This window comes from Ipomoea triloba, chromosome 8 (genome assembly GCF_003576645.1).
Source record: "Ipomoea triloba cultivar NCNSP0323 chromosome 8, ASM357664v1".
In the NCBI taxonomy this organism is placed as follows: domain Eukaryota; kingdom Viridiplantae; phylum Streptophyta; class Magnoliopsida; order Solanales; family Convolvulaceae; genus Ipomoea; species Ipomoea triloba.
In genome coordinates, this window is record NC_044923.1 from 1,808,551 (window position 1) to 1,828,859 (window position 20,309).

General features: G+C 36.8%; 2 protein-coding genes and 1 pseudogene across 5 annotated transcripts; 2 read left to right on the forward strand and 1 right to left on the reverse strand.

The window, feature by feature from the left end:
• Positions 1 to 3,248: 3,248 nt before the first annotated feature.
• Positions 3,249 to 6,107, forward strand: LOC116027710 (bidirectional sugar transporter SWEET12-like). The gene is made up of 6 exons (XM_031269430.1): positions 3,249 to 3,380; positions 3,960 to 3,996; positions 4,110 to 4,320; positions 4,661 to 4,822; positions 5,097 to 5,216; positions 5,417 to 6,107. The coding sequence occupies exons 1-6, from the start codon at positions 3,335 to 3,337 to the stop codon at positions 5,756 to 5,758; spliced, it is 918 nt and encodes a 305-aa protein (XP_031125290.1). The 5' UTR covers positions 3,249 to 3,334; the 3' UTR covers positions 5,759 to 6,107.
• Positions 6,108 to 9,537: 3,430 nt separating this feature from the next.
• On the forward strand, positions 9,538 to 16,556 carry LOC116026669 (protein LOW PSII ACCUMULATION 3, chloroplastic). 4 transcript variants are annotated; one of them, XR_004099874.1, is made up of 12 exons: positions 9,538 to 9,612; positions 9,685 to 9,864; positions 10,680 to 10,727; positions 10,842 to 10,881; positions 11,025 to 11,125; positions 11,246 to 11,438; positions 11,541 to 11,639; positions 11,751 to 11,868; positions 12,024 to 12,192; positions 14,183 to 14,542; positions 14,811 to 16,099; positions 16,262 to 16,556. XR_004099874.1 is itself a non-coding variant. In XM_031268021.1 (10 exons), the coding sequence occupies exons 1-9, from the start codon at positions 9,544 to 9,546 to the stop codon at positions 12,142 to 12,144; spliced, it is 969 nt and encodes a 322-aa protein (XP_031123881.1). In that variant the 5' UTR covers positions 9,538 to 9,543; the 3' UTR covers positions 12,145 to 12,192; positions 16,262 to 16,556. The 4 variants fall into 4 exon arrangements, 2 of the variants coding, with proteins under 2 accessions (XP_031123881.1, XP_031123882.1); XR_004099873.1 differs by having other exon boundaries at positions 14,183 to 16,099; XM_031268021.1 differs by lacking the exons at positions 14,183 to 14,542; positions 14,811 to 16,099.
• LOC116026668 lies at positions 12,350 to 19,851 on the reverse strand (annotated as a pseudogene).
• Positions 19,852 to 20,309: the final 458 nt, after the last annotated feature.

Here is a 20,309-nt window from a genome sequence, read left to right on the forward strand (position 1 = left end):
ATCGTAGTACAGGACAAAGAGCCCGTATTAATTGGGAACTTTTGGTCTTTATCAACCCATATCACTTTCAGAGCTACATTTATTCATTTTACAAGCACTAAGTTCCACTTTTGCAAAATAATTTTGTTGCCCTCTTTTCCTGGAGAAAAGAATTCATATTGATGGGGATAACAAGGACCCATCCTCGACCAATGAAGGACTTTAAATAAAGCCACCAATGCAAGTAGTGCAAACTTTATACCAAGATCCATCTTTTAAATATGCCATATAATGTATATGATCAACCATTTAAGCAACCTGAATATTTGGGAAATCAATAATAATGAAAAAAGCCCGAAAGGGGTGTCGTGAGTGGGTGTAGCATAATTCTCGTATCAGTAGAAGGTCATGGGTTCAGTTCTTTCCTTGGTACGGTTGAGTCTATCGCACAGGGTCTCCCTAGTGCGGTTTACCTCTCATGTGTGATTTGTAGGCTATTACACAGAAACGCGGGGTTTACCAATGCATATTCTCGAATAGTGATTGCACATTTTCCTCATTACCCAAGCGGTCAAAACAGGCTTAGCTTACCAAGCTAGCCCGCCTACTACAGTGCTACTTAATAAAGTAGGGTAGACTTGGAGGTCCAATATGTCATTATTAATATTAATATTAGAAAAAATAATTTTCTATTTAAATTTTAACATTTGTTTTTGTTTTTTAAAAAAGTATGCTATTTTGTTTTAGATTATCTAGCCTTATTATTAATTTAAAAATTTTGCATTAGTGTTTGTTTAAATTATCTAGACTCTTTTATTGTCAAATTATTAGATTTTTTGAATTATTTCTTCTTCTTCTTTTTTTTTTTTTTTTTAATTTGGTAGGTTGGCTCGCCAAGCCCGTGCTCGAGGGCCTTGGTAGGGGCGGGCGGGTCAGGGCGGGCCAGGGTAGGCTAGCATTTTCTATGCTTGCTTTGACAATCCTAGGGTTAAGGTTAGATATAATAATTAATTTGGTAGAATAACAATGGGATTATAAGAGATTGTATATCTTTTTGGTGGTATTTAATTTATACATACAAGACATTATTTGTTGTGTAATTAGGAATTAGGATGATCAATCATGAGAGTATGATACGACTTGATTTCTACTCCACTTTTTCATATTGATACCATGATTTGTGACATACTAATGTTCGAGTCTTGATATGACACATATGTGCATGTCTCGAGTTGAGCTATTTTATTATACTCTCTTCACAAATCAATTAGATTTGACTATATATTACGCTAATCGGTCCGATAATTTAAATAAATTAAATTTAATATATATAAATATCTCAAATATGATTGGGGGTTCAATAATTGAAAAGAAATAAGAATTATAAGCATATAGTAGTGGATAGATCATGATCTATTTATGTGGAGTTTGGGTGGGGTTGGTATCCACACAATCTTAAAGAACAGTTCTCCATGTCTACCATGGGATTCATTTGTTTTTTCTTTGTCTTTTGTTTTTTTCTACAGTATAATAATGGAAAAGGGAAGGCATCATAATATCATATCCAGATTAAAGGAAGGAGGAAGGATAGAGCTGAGGATAGCGCGCGTATGGCAAACTATATATTTAAATCTCATTGTTTTTAATAATGGTGAATTCTATTAATCAACATGAATTTAAAGTTTCTTTATGAAAAGATTATAGATATAAAATATGAAAGATTTTAAGGTGTTGATCGGTGCCCGTGCTTCTTGTATTCTAAGATTGTTCCGACAACAATTAGTATAAACCTAAAGCCTTTTTCAAAATAAAAAAGTTTATTGATTGACTTGTACCAATACAAGATGTAACGGTGTTAGCCAGTATCGTAGGTTCGTAGGGTTAGTTTTTCTAATATAATATAATATACGGACTATATGCAAGATCTTCTAAGTGCGGTTTACTTGTGCGATTTGCGGACTATTACTTTATTATATATTTGCTATTAGTTGTAACTTTTGGTATATAGTTATAAGTGCATGATTTAGACAAAAAATGTACCTTTTAACATTTACATTTAAGCCTTTTAAAGCTTCCGTTATTAGTGAAAACTGGTAAATATTGCACGGATAAAATTTTTTATTAGGACATAAATGTTATGTTTTCAATAATAATTGGAGAATAAATTTAGCCAATTTTAAACTTAGATTAAATGTAAAAAATTACCTTGATCTATTTTTTATGGTCTACACACCACAAAACATTTCAGAATTAAATATTCATATATTTACCTATATCTCTAATAATATCTATAGATATATTAGTTTTTGTTGAATAGGATAACATTTTGGAAAGTAATATTTTAAAAATAAGAAAAAGGTATCAAACCCTTCCAAAAACTGTAAAGCTTGCAATTTGTGCTGAGTGCCCCTCCGGATTAGGTGATGACATAGCTAGGATGGGACTTTTAATTTTTCATACAACACAAAAATTTATTTTCCTTTTAAAATATTTTTTTTTAAATTAAAGCTAGCGTGACATCGTACCACATGCATCACAAAAAATATCAAAAATTGAAAATAGCACCAAATAAAAATATTGATTCTTTTTTTGAAGTGATGAGTGAAACACATAGTCACTATATGAGAAGTAAACTGCACTAGTAAGAAAAATATTGACTCTTTGCCCTTTAAATTAGTAATTTAATTTGAACTTTTTTAGACTACGATATTGTAACATATAATGGTTGAAAATTTGCGTATTTTTGACAATTTTTTTTCTAACTATCCACAGTTGAAAATATTTGAATGTAACTTTTGAAAAAAAAAATTTCTTTCCGCTTTGGTGGTCAGAAACGCTAGCAATCACCGGTTGTTACCGTCAACCTAGTCAGATCATCGACCTTACTAGGTGGTAATAAGTATTAGTGACCACTCGTGTAGTCATGTAGGTGATCGATATTATTGAACTAGGGATATTTTTCAAATATTAAAAGTTGTCATAAATTAAAGACGGTTTTTGACCACTACTATTTTATATATGGTCCGAAAATAAATGTTTAATTTTCAACCATGTATTGAAGTTATAGAAATTCTAAAAGTGCATGGCATGCATATTTTATATTGCTTTAGATTTATTGAATTGATGTATACATTATTTTAATAAATTAAATATATAGTATATTCCCATCCCGGCCTTTTATACCAACTTTTCCACCTTATTTCTCCTATATAAATAGGCGAAGCCAACAAGGCCCTTCTCATTCACTTCATTGCAGACTTTCAGATCATCTCTAGCTTTATAGTGAGATTATTGAGAAGAAGATAAGCTAAAAGCTTTAGTTTCCACTTCTAGCAGTATTACTTGGCTACAAAGTATGGCTGGTTTCTCTGGTCACTGGGCTTTTGTATTTGGAGTGTTTGGTAAATTCATCATTCTAAATCTTTTTTATTTTTATTTCTTCCATTCATATATCTATTAACTAAAAGAGTAATACTATACATACACAGTACATACTCTAGGTTTGCCTTGTTTTGATATCCCGTCAATCAAAACAAGCCACACACGTCACATAAATTGAATAATTTATCTATCTGAATCATTTTCAAAACGTAAAAGTATTGAATTATTGCTCCTAACTATGAGCAATCTAAGTTGATGGTGAGTTTAATCCAGAGTGCATGTTTATGTATGTATATATATATATGTGTGTGTGTGTGTGTGTACATATGTATGCATAGTTTCATAATTAGGTCAAAATCAACCTTAACCTCCGAACTGCGAACTTGTGAAAGATTGCACTACACTTACTACATGATTGCACTGCAACCGAATACAATTGCACAGCAGATGCCGTATCAGTGCAATCATACAGTAGTTGCGGTGCAATCCTTCACATACATACACACACACACACACACACATATATATATATATATCACACGCTGCAATCTGAATTACTGAATAACTAACTTTTGGTTTCAATTATATATGTTGTGCAGGAAATATCATCTCCTTCTTCGTGTTCCTTTCTCCACTGTGAGTGGTTTTTGCTAATTAATTAATTATTAATGTCTTCCGATCCCTAATCTCTTGTTATTTATATATCCTTAAAAAAACAAAAATATTTATATATGCATGCATGCATGCAGGCCTACGTTCTACCAGATATACAAGAAAAAGACGACAGAAGGGTTCCAGTCAATTCCCTATGTTGTCGCCCTGTTCAGTGCCATGCTGTGGATTTACTATGCTTTTCTCAAGTCCAACACCACACTTCTCATCACCATCAACTCCTTTGGCTGCTTCATCGAAACCATTTACGTTTGTTTCTACCTCTTCTACGCCACCAAGAAAGACAGGGTGAGCACTTCATTTAATTTATTATTATTATCAGTGTTTGCATAGATCCCGCCTAGACACCTACTCGCTAGGCCATGATGGACCGCCTAGCTTATCCGTTTGTTCTTTTTTTTTTTAAAATGAATTATTTCACTCAAAACAACATTATTATTATTATTATTAATTAATTAATTAATTAAAAAGTAAAACAACTTTTAATCCTGTCATGTCATGTCTTATGATATAGAATTTACTATTGTTTTTTTACATGCATGCATTTATATATACGTATAAATATATGCATACATTATGTACTGAATCTGCAACTTATTTAATTAATTTTTAATTTATATATATGCAGGTACAAACCCTGAAGCTACTACTTCTTATGGTAGTTGGTGGCTTTGGTGCCATAGTTCTTGTCACCCAATTTCTATTCAAAGGCATAATCCGTGCCCAAGTCGTAGGATGGATTTGCCTCGTGTTTTCTTTGTGCGTTTTTGTCGCCCCATTGTGCATTGTGGTAGGTTAATTAATTTATGTTAACTTTGTTTGAGGCAATTAGTTATGAACAACCTATTTAGACTGGTTTACCCTCATTGTGGTTCTTTACTGGTTAGGATCACAAGGAGAAGTAAGTTTAATTATTTCTTTGTGATTTTTTGTGGGCAAAAATCACAACATGGGCTTCACTCATTGCACACCTTCGGGTCTTTTCATAAATCAAAATTAAACGAGTAACTTTTTTTTTATAAAAAAAATTAGTAAACTTTAAGGTTTTCTCCTATGTTGTGCAGAGACAAGTGATACGAACTAAGAGTGTGGAGCACATGCCGTTTCTGCTATCAGTTTTTCTCACCTTAAGTGCAGTTGCATGGTTCTTCTATGGCCTACTTCTTAAAGACATGAACATTGCTGTAAGTTAATTAACTCAAATAATCATATATTAATTACTAATATACGGATTGACATCTGTCTATTAATCTTTTTGATCTGAATCAGCCAGTTATAAATAACTTACGTTGGCTTACCCTTATGGTCCTTTACTGGCTAGGATCATGAGACTGGCTTCAATTTACCCAAATTATCTAATTGAATTGAATTTGATGTTCATCAGGTTCCAAACGTTTTGGGATTCATCTTTGGAATCCTGCAAATTGTGCTGTACGCTGTGTACAAGAACAAAAAGCCGTCATCATCATCATCAGAACTGTCCCTGCAAAACCCTGCAACAACAACAATTGTGGAAGACAATAAGAAGCAGAAACATAATAATCTTCCAGTAGCTGAGCTGACAGAGGAACAGATCATCGACATAGTGAAGCTTGGATCTCTGGTTTGTTCCGAGAAAATTAACGTTGTTTCCTGCATCAAAGACTGGGGACCTGAATCGTCCAAGCTTGATAATAATAAGGTTCTGCACCCTAATAATACGAAGCAGCAAGCTGTGGAAGTTTGAAGTACTGATTTTTCAGGTTTCTGGAAGTCCATGCATGAATGAATGGGTCTGATCTGTATGCATTTTCATGTGTCATCTCTGTATGTAATAATTAATGTATTGCAAATCAAAATGTATTCTAAAAAATTGGTTTAGTGTTGTTATAAGGTCTAGGTCTGCTGAGGTTCTGAGGATATAAATACAATGTATTGTATTCTATGATTAAAATATTCCTATTTTTAGACTGTTATTAGTTCCACCTCTAAAAAGGGTGCAGTAAACTCCGCATGCCGCTGGAGAGGTTGATTGAGACAGTGTACTGTTGACTAGAAAATCAAATTCATGAATATAAGCTAAGAATCCTATTTTACGTCGGTAAAAGTCGGCCCGGGGGAATTAAACCCGGGTTCTCCCAAAATTCCTCCCCACAAAAAGAGCTCACTTATCACTTGAACTACCCCACTGGCTTGTGGCTGGATAGTCTTGGTAAAATATAATGTTAAAGATATATATTTGTGGCCGGGGATATATAACTCCCATCATGTGTTGCTACCCTACTTTCTAATTGGTCACCTGAGTAAAGTTTGAGAAGAAAGACTAGTGTGGTCGAGTCTTACCGACCGATATTCAATTAAACCGTTTGGTCGCCTTTTCCAATTGGAGAAGGCACCGTTACAATTGCCTTCTCTAGTTGGAGAAGGTCAGACGCCATTCCGATATCCTTCTCCAGTTGAAGAAGACGCCGTCTGGTCGCTTTCTCCACCGCAGAAGGTGACCGGCCTTCTTCAATTGTAATTGCGGCTGACGACCGTTATCCGATCGTTGGAATGGTTCGTCGTTTGCCAGAATGGTCGCCGGAACTCAAATTACCTATCTCATTTAGATAATTGACTATTAGGTTTAAATGCACCAAAACGATAACTTTAAGTGTTTAATTGAACTTTTTTAAAGTTTAAAGACATAATTACACTTTCGTGTAAAATTCAAGGACCTATTTGATCTTTTCGCTTAATATAATTAACTTACACTCATATATATGCTTCTCTTTTGGACAGTATGATGCATGTACATACGTCTGAAACTTGCAGTGCACGCAAATGTGTTCATGACGTACCAAGTTGTCCGATCAAGTAATTAAAGTCGACTTTATAAATCCCCATCTCCATTCTTTTACCCTTTTCTTTTGAGAAACAAAATTATCACCACAAATACTATATTAAGGATTTAAGGGCTAGCTTGATTTGACTACATAATTCCACTACTAAAACTTTAAACAAATACCCTCATCTCCGTCCACTTTTTACGTTATTTTAAAATGTTGGACAATAATACCGAATTTTCCATATGTTCTATTATGTTCCATTCACTTTTTATCAACCAACAAACATATATACTCCGTAATTTTTAATACCTTCTTAAAAAAAATTTCTGTCCACTGAAATAATGTCACAATTTTGGAAGTACTTTGAATGTGGCAGAAAAGAGGAGGTGAGCGGTGGACGAAAATTTACACTTTTTTTTTTTTTTTAGCTATGTGCAAGTATAAACAATAAATATTGCACATATTTTCACTTTTTATTATTGAATACAATTTTTACTTTCTATTTACATGGCACGCTTTGTTTTATTCATAAAATATGGGTCAGAGTTTTTATTATTTTATTTTCTTCCCCGCGATAAAATTAAGACACGTGACAAAAATTTACTCCTTTGAAATCTATTAGTATCATTTTCCAATATAAACTAAACTTGACTATGAAATCACAAATAAATTATAAATATACACTAGAAAATTAAAGTGTATCAAGGACTATCGAATATTAAAATGTAGGGATCCATAGCTAGCTAGGGACAATAATCTTAATCAAAACAGAAATCTCCCTAAACACACAAATGTTTGGTATGGAGAGCATATATGCATGTTTAGCGGATCACATTTAAGAACAGTAAAACCAAGAAATTCATGATTTCATGACCACTATATATAGAACCAATTGCAGAGAGATCAGGGTGATCTGACGCCAAGGGGAAATATCATTTTCTCTTGGGTACCAACTGCAGAGTGCATGCAAAATAATCTCCATTCTCCCTCCTCCAAAATCCTTTAGAACAAAAGCATTTGACCTATAAAAGACGAAATTCTCTCGTACCCAGACCCCGTTCTCCTCACCCAGACGTCACAAGATAGGGGTAAATTACCTGTGACTTAAAATTACCTGTGACTTGGTGGTCCTTTGGGTGAGAGAACTGGTGCCTGGAGGATCAGTGCGAGCCCCAAGTATAATTTGCTGGGAGGACCCGGTGAGAGAACCAGTGTCGGTCCCAAGTATAATCTGCGGGTACTGGGAGGACCTGGTGAGAGAACCTGAAGGATCAGTGCGGGTCCCAAGCTACTGGGAGGACCTGGTGTCTGTCCACAAGAAGCCCGCCCATCATATCAGGTGTAACTCCCACACTGCATTACAGAATGGAGGGCGGGAGGATGACGACGATGACCACGACGGTGATGATGAGGGCCGCAATAATGACTATTGCGGTGTTGTTATTCATCGTCCCCGACGTGAAGGGGCAAGCGGGGATGAGGAAGAGAGTGGAGATAGAAAACAACCACACAAGTTACCTAAGCATCCGATGTTTCTCATTCGAGAAGTCATTGGAATTGAAGCACTTAGCGGCCGGGGAGAAGTACGTCTTCGACTTGAAGGTCCGAAGGTTGTTCCCCTCGGCGACAATGTACAATTGTTCCACCAACATGGGCACCTTCATTGTTTTCCGACACAGCTACAATTGCGCTTCTTTGCCAGAATATCCTGTCTGCAATTGGAGGTTTGATGACATAATGACGTACCTCTACAACCCCAAGTATCATTTATGGGGTCCCTATGAATACAATCCCAACTACGAGTCTCTTAACCGTGGCGGAGTCATCCAAGGATACTTCGTCAATTGAAACAACCAATTCAAGAATAGTTCCGTGAGACTGTGAGACACAATGTGAACGCCACAGTGCGACTTATATAAACCCACACAGTTTAGTAAGTGCATTCGTAAAGAAGATGCCGTGTGATCCTTCAAGAATATATATATTATATAATATAATATGCGGTCTGCCATGGCGGCTTAAACATATTCTTCACTGCATAGTCATATGTATGTCTAGATATTTATGCTTATTGAATAATAATATGTAAAACGAGCAAATATCAATTTTAGTCTCACGAGTATTAGTAAAATGACAGTTTTGGTCTACATGTTTAATTTCTACCAATTTTCATCCACTATTATTATTTTAGTATTAATTTTCATCCACAACTATTATTTTAGTGTTAAAATTCTCACGCCGTCACTTTTCTGTTTAAAACGTGTCGAAATTTAAAAATTTTAAAGGCATTTTGTAACTGAACCTGAGTCTACTTTGCATGATGAACCCAGGTCCATGCAGCACAATCGGTTTTAACCTATCAAAAAGTATTATTATTATTTTTTAACCGTGAATTTTAAGAGTACGTGAGAATATCATGAAAATGAAGACGAGTATATTTGAAATTAAGTGATGTTATATTTCTTTCCTGATTTAATCCCCTAATATTTACAATAATTGGAGTATAGAGACTTGATTTAAAATTAGGTCAACAATTGAAATAATCATATTTACAATAATCGAAAGATAAGGATTATGCTTGTAATTTAAGAACAATTGAGGGACCTTTTTTCAATTATTTATTTTAGCTAAATGGCTAGACCATACGTATATAATCCTTTTAACTCCTTCCCCACTCTCCACTCCCCGAGGGTGTGAATTCAGAATGCCATTATCCAGTCTTTCAATCTCTTCCGGGGTTTCAATCCCACTCTCTATGCTCTCAAATTCACGAGTAAGATCCCAATTTGCTCTGTTTCTATGTTCTTTATGCGCTTTCATTGATTCGTTGAAATGTGTGATATAGGACCATAGTTGCAGAAACTTTCAGCTCCAAAAAGATTCAATTCCTATTCACAGAAATCAAAGAATGGCTTCAGGAAATCGAGGGTTTGTGATTAGTTGCTCTGCTGGTGCTGGGGACAAAGCTGCTTCTGTTGGCTTTGATGTTCCCTTCCCTAATGACTACTATGAACTGCTTAAACAAGTATGGCTTTCCATTCACTCATTTCTTTCATTATGTTAAGAAATAAGAATGCATTTGATGATCCGAAACTTCAGTGTTATAGGATGAAGTGCACTTGGAAAAGAAATGGAGAAATGGATTGATATAACTTAATTAAAGTCAATTTGATTAGGGAAACTCGCAACCACTATCCAAATGTGTGCCAGCCTTGTGACCCTAGCTGGCAAATAACTAGACCCGCAACCACTATCCAAGTGTGTGCCAGCTTTGTGACCCTAGCTGGCAAATAACCACAAGGAGATAAATCAGTTTAGGTTGCCAACTTGCTCAAACCAAGAAGATTGATATGCCGCTCTTTGGAGTTGAACTTGTAACCTAGTGGTTACCAAATCAAAAATCTGACCAACTGGTCTGGGGTTGCACCTCAATTTGATTGTATTGGAACTACTGTTAGATTCCCCCTTTCATTGGAATCATTTTTCCTTTCAATATAGTGAACGGAAATGTGGATAAAATTGGGAACTTGCAAGTTGCTACTTGTATCATGATACCTAGGTCACCAAGCATGGTGAGCACCTTTGCCAATCCTAATCATGTTTACACTAAATTACTATGCACTCATTGTTTTAGAAGGATAGGTAATGTTCATAGCCGTGGAAGTACAGGTTCTTCGCAGGTGTAGTGTAAATAATGTTCATCTACTTGAGCCAGGGGTTATATTATACTAATTGATTCTGACCGACTCTAGACTATCATGCATGGCCTAAACGTATGCTTTGCTTCTTCATTGTATGTATTCCTTGCAATTATAACTTTGTAATAATTCTGATGATTAGGCTAAAGAAGCTACTGAGTTGGCTATGAAGGACAACAGGCAGCTGATGGTGAGATAATTTTCTTTTTTTTTTTCATGTACATCTCAAGTGGCTGAAAAATAAAGAAGTGTTCTTAGTCTGGAGATACATTAGAGCTATAGAGTGACAACTTTCTCCTTGCAGGAAATTGAATTTCCGACTGCTGGGTTGGAATCTGTGCCAGGTTATATCCCAATATCAATTCGCCTTGCGCTATTTCCTTTACTGCTTCTGACTGTTCTGTTGAGCGCCGCTATTCTGTATCTATTTGCTATCAGCTGTCTTATTTTTTCGGGCAATTTACTTTCCAGTGTTAATGTGCATCAGGTGATGGTGAAGGTGGGATAGAAATGACTGGGAGTATGACTCTAATCCGTGAATTTTGTGACCTCTTCGTCATTCCTGAGAAGGCCACAAGAACCAGAATAGTACGTCTCCTAAGCTGCTTTAATGTGTTTTCGTATTTTTAGTATTCATAGTCACTACTTTCCATTAAGCTCTTTTAATCTACCAGGTGCCTTCTGTGAAACTTGCATTAAACCTTTCAGTTTTTTCCGGAGGCAAATGAAGTGATATTTGCAAGACAATCAGCTTTCGAAGGAGCTTCGTTCAAGTTGGATTATCTGACAAAGCCGTCACTATTTGAGGATTTTGGTTTCACAACCAAAGTTAAGATGACTGACCGTGTAAAGCCAGAAGATGAACTGTTTTTGGTTGCCTATCCATATTTTAACGTTAATGGTAACCCCAAACTCTATAGCATTGTATGTTTATGAACATTTCATGAAACTAACCGTTACAGAACAGATCTTTTGCTGATATATACTTGTCTTTGAAACGCAGAAATGCTTGTGGTTGAAGAGCTTTACAAAGAAGCTGTTGTGAACACTTCCCGGAAACTGATTGTGTTCAATGGAGAGCTCGATCGAATAAGATCTGGATGTATCCTTTTGTACTCAATCATTGATTCCTTTCTTTTATTTTTCATTTCCATGTGTGATTATGCTAGTTCTACGTACAATCATTCTGTTCTTGTCCATAATAACGACTAAGATTATCCCAAATTCTTCTACCCAAAGCTGGCCACGCTTTCCACTACTCTGCTGCCTCAGATGGAGACCGTATATTACATTCACAACTTTAAAGGACGAAATGGAGGTGTCCTGTTCAGGTTTGTTTCTCTTCCTTAACCACTCGGGATAGGTATCCCGAAAACTCCCAATTTTCCAGAAAAACATAATTTTGCAGAAATTTAAGAATATTGTTTCACAAGAAGAACACTAGAACAGTAGTCTCAAATCCTCATATATTGCTCGCTGAAAACAGGTGCTATCCTGGCCCGTGGAAAGTTCTGAGGAAAACGAGGAATTCCTACGTCTGTTTGCATCAGCAAGAATCAATGCCTTCCCTCAAGGAGGTTGCGCTCGACATCCTTCCATCAACTTGATTTCAACAACCCGCGCTGCTATTCTCTTTTTTCTCCTGCTGCTTTCCTGTAAGAAACTGTAGAACTGATCCTCCTATCTGAATTACTTTGCTTCAATCTGAGTATTGCTGTGATTAATAAATTCTCCGTATCTTTCTTATACAATGCTTCTAAATGTGTTTGCTAATCAACCCAAAACCGGGATCATCTTCAACCCTCTATATGCTACAAAAACATGATCCTCTTAATGTAGTTAGGAGTTACATAGAAAAAAAAAACACAGAACTAATTGATACATCAGGAATAGAAAACGACATAAACTAAGGTATATATGAAAAACCGATTCGTGTGAAAACTGGCTTGCTTTTGTTTGTTCTAATCAGAAGTAGCGGTATCAGACTCCATATTCAGCACAACTGCAGATGACAGTTCTATGTGCGATAGACGGATTGCTCCCAGGAGCCGCTCTGGCAACTCATCTGGAGTGTTGCCCTGAGTAGCAGAGTAATGTAAATCACCTAATTAGCACAACTTAAACCAAAAAAAAAATAAATAAATAAAAAATCACCCCATTAAAACATTTTCAGGCCTAAATCAGATTTTGGTGGTGGTTAGGCTAAGCTGGAACGAAAGAATCCATGTAGCGACCCAACTAGTCAGGATTAAGACTGAGTAGGATATGCCCGGCTTATGATATACACCAGAAAATAGGATATAGTGAGTATTTCTCTTCCTTGGCAGAATGAGATTTTGTTTAACTTAATTGCATTATAGTCTAGCAGGATAAGTTATGACTTACGGGTCTACGTAAGTCCTAGCTTCAATTTCCATTTCACTCAGATGTACCAAAAAAAGAGATAGATATATACCTGTAGAAGAAAAGCCATGTCAACTACTAGTGTTGTTATTACACCAATCACGAGCCCCAATACTCCATTTGCGACTGTGGAAGAGCCTATATCAACGTCAACCTATAGACAAGTAAGTGGCATTAGAATGAATACTAACAGTAGAAATTCTCCATCTTTCTAAAGAAATGGAAAACTGGAGAAAGGAAAACAAAAAAATGCGTTTATTTATACATTTCTCCAATTTGAATATAGAGAATAGAGAATGGTAAATTGGAGAACTGAAATAAACGCTATTTCCTACTAGCAACTCTGATGTTTAGATATGCAAATGCATGCTTTGTTTAAGAGAACACTAGTCTTTACTTCCAAATACTTGGGACCTCGTGAATAGTTACAGTCAACAGCTTTCCCTAGTAAGCAAGCGGCACTTCCTACACTTTGGCGAACAATCCACGAACCCTACAATATAGAAAATATAGTTAGAACTGTTGATAATGTGATTAGGAATACTTAGTACTACCAAAAAGAACCAATAGGGTTTCAAATGGAAGTACCTTGGGGACTGCTGGGATTAGCTTTAGTCTACTATTGCGAAACTCATCATCCCCGTCAACGAACCTTTGGAAGAGGGAAGAGGGTACCAATTCTTTTGTGACAAAATAGAAAACCATACTGTAGTGTGTTGACCCGGGTATCTTCAAGAAGAAGAAAGCCGTCTTCAAAATTTATAACCATTGACAAGGAAAAAACAGAAATTAAATAAGGAGTTGGCTCACTTGCAGATTTACAATAAAAGAGAAGAGTCCTTTTTCTGAAGCAACCTGGAATAGGAATATTAAAGGCGTTAAAAACTAACAGTCCAAGCTTATATGTAATGGTTTATAAACTTCACTTAGTTATCGTTTGTAACAGAGAGTAGATGGCATGTCAAATAGTCGGTTTCAGATGAAGGGCATAATGAAATATGAAACAGTAGTATGGATTGAACTCGAGGATGAGAAGTCCTGAGGTTGATCCCGAGCCTGAGGAAGAAAACTTCTTGCTCAACTCAAGATCCCTTGAATAAGAAGGGATTCTGTTCTTTCCACTGAAAAACAAAAATTTCTCGTGCTCTTGCTTGAGAATTCATTCTTTTCTTGCTACACGAATTTCTCAAAACAATGGCCAACTACACAGGGCATTATTACTATGAAAACTTACTTGTGCAGCACAACCAGGGCGCCTTGCAACATTATCCATTCGTTTTGTATCTTTGAACCAATCCACTGCCACAAGATCCATCATATGTTTACCACCGGGAGCCTAGTAAGAAATGTTGAGGGGTGATGTTCGAGCAAATAAGAAAAATGTTTTCTTTAAAAAGCATGAATATATGCCAAGAAAACAGGAGATGAATTAAGGACCTTTGATTTGTCTTGGCAAAAATTCTTGCTACGAACTTTAAAGTTGTCTCCCTCAGATATTTTCCAGGAGTTACGAGCATCATCTCGGTCATCATGTTGAAGATTGCCAGAGAAAATGGAGAAATCGATTTGGTCTGTGGTTTCCTCTTCAGCGGCTTCAAAACAGTAAGAGTGTAAATATGTATTTTCCTGATGATAAATATACATATAAGAAAATGATTTGTAGTAAACTGTCAGCATACCAGTTTTCTTCACTTCATTTTCAAGGAGGGGTTTCTGTTCCTGTAAATATTCATGGAAGCATGGTTAAAGCGAGATATGAATGAAGAAATTATGATAAACAGCAGTGCAATATAAACCTCTTGATCTGCCACTTGGAAGTCTTCATCCTCATCAGAGTCTTCATCCAACATTGCTGCATTTTTATTTGCAGCGCTCATTTGATCTAGAGAAGGACTGCGGTGATGAGGATCAGAATCCTCGTTGAGCTTCTGATTCCTCTTAGACGAAACAGATGCCATATCAACCATAGCCGGGATTCCCGGGGCTGCAGTCCTTTCATCAGTTTGTGAAAAGTATTCACGAAGTCCTGCAGGAAAGCACCAGTGGAGATTACATACGAAAATTATTACCATTCAGATTCAGACTCGAGAAATTTCATGCCAGGAAGAAGAGATCAGAGGAGTAATCATGGAGGAAGACCACACCGGAAAAGCCATCAACACGATACTAGAGTTTTAAGGTCCGCGTGGTGCACACCATGTTGTTAGGAGTCTCACATTGAAAATAAGAGAGAAACATATGGGTTTATAAGGTCATGAGTTAGACTAGCTAATTGACTGGTCCAGTTGAGTGGGCCCCATTTTTAGATTCTAACATGGTATCAGAGCTTGTTCATCCCTCTTCTGTTTTAGAGGGAGAGTCCAACCCCGAGCTTGAGTTCACCCGGTTGTCCGTGGTTGGATTTAGTCTTTTAGTACGATTGATTGCAGATTTGTAGGATAGTTCCTGAAGACAAGCTAAGTATGCTTGGCATATGATCTCACCTGCAACACTGTTTAACATTTGAAACAGGCAGTGCTGTTTAAATGATGAGAGATGACCCACTACCCACCCTTTCAGATCAATCTGCATCAGATACTGAACCTTTGTTCTGGGAATCCCATGGCGCGATCTCTGGGGGGAAATGGTGAATCCACCACCTGCAGAAACCAGAAAACATGAGAGCATTTTACAGCCATGATCAGACTTAAAGTTGAAACCTCGAAACTATTCTAGACAAGGCAAAGCAACAAAGGGTTTACTCTCGATATGTGCTCGCACATATCCTGGTTGTCGACCACAGCTTGCATGCTCCCTGGAACGAAATAATACCACTACACAACAACAATGGCATAATCCATCAAGAGAAGAGAACTGTAATGTGGGGGGATTGAAGAAACGGAATGTCATGGAAATGGAGGCATTTACCGTAGGTACCATCATCGTTTCGACGCCAGTAACGCACATAACAGAGGTCACGGGGCCACACGAACCTGCCATAGCCAGAAAGCACGATTTTACTTGAGTATGAAAAGGAGAAAGCAAGAAGAGAAAGAAACCGGGAAAACGTGTGTTACATGGGGAACCAGTCAAGTTGAAGTCTGTGATAGAGTATTGCCGTATGCCCATCCACCTCCTCAACTAAACTACCATATTGGAAAGTGCAATCCCACCTGAACAGTAATAGTTTACACAGCACAGGAATTACTAATTGTTTTTTCTATAAACTAAAAAGTGCATGAAATATGATTAGATCTTGGATACAAGAGCCTAGTTCATTCATTAAATTTACTGTTTCTTCATTCAAGGACTGATTTTCTACTCTTTTCATATTATATGCAGCAGAAGATTGACAGAAGGGGACAAAAGAAGTCCATGAGTTCAAATTTGCTAGATCGACCCAACAGTTTAGGACAGTTGATAAGTGTATGCTAATGCAACTGTAAGGTCGAATGATCGACTCTTATAAGGGTTTGCCATGCTAAAAAACTCTGGGCCAGGCCTTCACCGAGTAAGAGTCAAACTCTGGGTCACGGCCTCGATAGAAGCCAAATCCATATTAGTCTCGGTGAGGGTATTAGCGAAAAGAGGAAAAAAATAAAAAAAAAAGCTCGATTGAGCCATTGAACCGACCACTTACTCAAATCTTGTTGTGTCCATGCTCATTACAAGTTCAAAGATTTCTTCACAGCTAGCTTCAACAACCCCAACGGCCTTCATTGCTCTTTTGCAGCTCTTTGGCTACACAAAAGAAAACTGGTCACGATAACACCTTGAACTATTTGCTGTGATCTATAATGGATTCTGCATTTCAAAGTAGCAGAAGTTGCAGGTGATCACATACAGCATCAACTAGCTCCTCAAATATGCGAAGCCCTGCAACCATATGCATATTGGTATCATTTACGCTCTTCTGCTCACAGTTTAAATGATTGTTATACCCAAAACATAAACGCACCATTTTGACATTGAAGCAGGCGCCAGTACTTTGTAGCTTTAGCATTCTGGTTTGCAGAATCGGAACCCAATTCCTTTGTCCAGTCCAATATGGACTCGGGAGGACCTGATAACACAAAGATTCATAAGTTTCAGCTGAAGAAAAGAAGTCAGATGACTTTAATTGTTAAAGTTAGAAGCAAACTACACAACAACTAACCTTGCCCAATTGTTGACCTCCTCAACAATTCCTGGTTAGAATCATCCTCCTCATCATCTTCAGCAGCGCTAAACCTGGAAAACCGAGGTAAGTGTTAATGCTGCAAACCCTTTTAAACTCATATAATCATACATGTAGCCTTGAGATTTGAGAACACTAGTTTATGGAGCCAGGTTAGTGTCTGAGATGCCCACAGATTCCTAGGTGGTAGATTATGGGCAAGGGCACAGGATCGAGCCTTGAGAACCGCAGTGTGGGAGTTACACCCAATGTGGTGGGCTCCTTGTGGGCACGCACTGGTCCTCCAACCTAATGGGCAGTTAATTCACTGTGATTTACCCTTCCACTACCCTATCGGGCTCTAGTGTGGGAGCCCTGAGGGCGAGGGAATTTCGCCTTTTGTTTGTTTCATATAAAAGAGACTCAATCTAGGTTGAGCCTGCAGAATTTGACTCTTACTTAAAAAAGCCTAGCACAAAGTTTGGCGTACACAAACGAGAATCGATCCTCTAACCTTGTCCATTATTCTTTGAAACTCTCAAGTTTTTGGCCTAGAACAATTTTTATCCTACTATGGTCAGTTATAACTCTTATAAATTCATCAAGAAAATCAAAGATAGATATACCATTAAAAGGGAAAAACATGCTTTATGCTGCAGAAGATTCCAAGAAGTACCAAAAAAAACATGAGACTTACTGGCTCTCATGATCTGATGATGAACCATTCCTTTCCATGTCAGGTTTATATTCAAAGGAAATGTCATTAGTGTTCAGTGAGTCTTGATGCTGCAGACCATCCACATTATAGTTATCAACTCATATCGAAACATGAATAAAAGAAAAAACTCTTATGGTGCTCCCTCCCTCCCGGCCATCTTATTTGAGCTCATTTGACCAGGAACAACTGAAGGATGGTCTAAACTGATAGTTGGACTGCACGTTTATTATTTTAATATATTATGCTTATATATTCCTTTCATGTTGTGAACAATATGAGCTCAACTAAGAGTTGGGAGAAGGAGTTTAAGGAGAGAAAGACATTAACAGATGATAAAACAACCAGATCAATCACGGATTCGATTTTCGCCTTCCATGTTAGAGCCTCCTGAATGTTGAAAGATGCCATCTGGAAAAGGAAAGGAAAAAAAAAAACACTAAGCAAGTCACGTGTGGGCATGACTTATGTTCCAGCAGACGCGTTAGGGTGGTCATCAATTGGCCACCACTAAACTTTTTTTTTTTTATCCTCTCTTCTTGTTGGCCTCACAAAGTTGACAAAAACTCAAAATATATACACAAGAATGGTTACTCTCCTCATAAAGGTGCTAATTATAATAGATTATACCCCAATCCCGATAACACAATAAGGTCATATTCTATACTTCCAAATTCCAATGAGTTGGTCAGTTGTAATCAACCTAGCTAAACTCCGCAACGCAAAGTTATTACTTTTAGATTGATCAATTAATTTAACTATGTTACGAACATAAAGGTGCTAATTATGATACTAAGGGAGCATAAGAAAGAGTGTTGCATACCGTGAAACGGTTGTCTTGCACTTTCTTGTTGTAAACTGACAAGACATAAACCATCTGCCAAATATGAAGAATTAGTACGTATTTAAGTGTCATTAATATTGAAGTGATATACATACAATCCTTTTTCATAGTATGTGTATGCATTATTCCCAGGTTTAGTGGTTTTAAATGGAGAATTCTCCTTTAGAAAACAAAGAACAGTAGAAACAAGAAATAATAATACAGCATAATATATTTAAATATATAAAAGATGATGTAAAGGAGGCGCAGGGAGTAACTATAGTAGATCGAGAACAGCTCACGTGTCCATGATGAGTCTTCAACCCTCGATCCTCCACCCTACAATTCCCATCTATCATTAGTGTCTTCACTGGAACCTAACAATGGATACAACATCAGACATATATTATCATTCTTACGAATTTGGTGACATTTTCACTATCAGTGCATAACTATGAATAAATTTCGTAAAATCTTGCTGAATTTTAACATATAACATGCAAGATTATAATTTTTTGGATAAAATAATTCATAAATCACACAAGAGATGTATACTGAACTAGAAAGACTCAGTTATGATCTTCACCAACTCAGTCACCCTTTTGGGCAAAAATCACACCTTTTTTTTTTTTTTTCTATGGAAGCAAATGAAACTCACTGCTCCTACTTGAGGGTATGCAGTGGGTCATGGGACAAATTAAAAATCACACCTTTTGAAAGAACATGTCATGTGAATGGTATTTTTGTCTACAAACTTCCGTCACAAACAAATAATGTGACAAAATCCAATGTGATTTCATCCCGACTAAAAGTGAAAAAAGAATAGAAACAGTGCACTTATAGCTACAATTTTCATTAATTACAAATTTTCGTCACAAACAAATAATGTGACAAAATCTAGTGTGATTTCATCCGGACTAAAAACAAAACAAAAAACATAAAAATCATGAACTTATAGCTACAATTTCGGATTTCCATAACCATGCATCAATATTAAAAATATTATCAAATTCCTATGATCAAAAGGGACAAAAACTCGTTACAGAACCTACCAGAAATATATACATATATATACACACATACATGGAACATACCACATTGTTACTCTCAGGTTTCTTCTTGTAGTAAGCCAACAACCGACTCTCCAGCACAAAATAGCGCGTGTGAATATAGGATCTCCCTATCTTCCGCCGCCCATACCTCACCATCCACCCCTCGTACACCACCTTCGACGACATTCTTCAATTCTCCGATCCAATCCTCAAACAACAAAAAATTCACTGCAAATCAAACCAATAATCCTGTCCCAGATTCCTCAAAACCATCCCCAAATCTCATCCCCACAAACAAAAAAGATCCAAACTTTCCCACAAAAATCCACCAAAAACTACCACCCCATTACACCATTCCACAATCCTTTGAATTTCTGAAACATGGGATAGAAGAATTTAAAACTCGGGTCAGAGATTTCGCTTTTTGTGAGCAAGAAAACTGGCATGTTGTTAAGTGAATTGACATAAATGCATGCATGCATGCATACGTGGGGGCAATTCAAGTATATATGTAGTTATGTATATGCAGAGAGAGAGAGAGAAGGCTTACATGATGCATGGAACTAAAATTACAGAGGGAGGAGAGGAGAAGTGGGCGATGAATACAGGGAAGAAGAAGACGACATGGTTGGCTCTCATCATTG

Coding starts and splice junctions, on each gene's coding strand:
- LOC116027710 (XM_031269430.1), top strand. CDS start 3,335: ATGGCTGGTTTCTCTGGTCACTGGGCTTTTGTATTTGGAGTGTTTG. Junction 3,997..4,109: donor TTCGTGTTCCTTTCTCCACT/GTGAGTGGTTTT, acceptor GCATGCATGCAG/GCCTACGTTCTACCAGATAT. Junction 4,823..5,096: donor TCGCCCCATTGTGCATTGTG/GTAGGTTAATTA, acceptor TATGTTGTGCAG/AGACAAGTGATACGAACTAA.
- LOC116026669 (XM_031268021.1), top strand. CDS start 9,544: ATGCCATTATCCAGTCTTTCAATCTCTTCCGGGGTTTCAATCCCACTC. Junction 9,613..9,684: donor CTATGCTCTCAAATTCACGA/GTAAGATCCCAA, acceptor TGTGTGATATAG/GACCATAGTTGCAGAAACTT. Junction 11,640..11,750: donor CGATCGAATAAGATCTGGAT/GTATCCTTTTGT, acceptor ATAACGACTAAG/ATTATCCCAAATTCTTCTAC.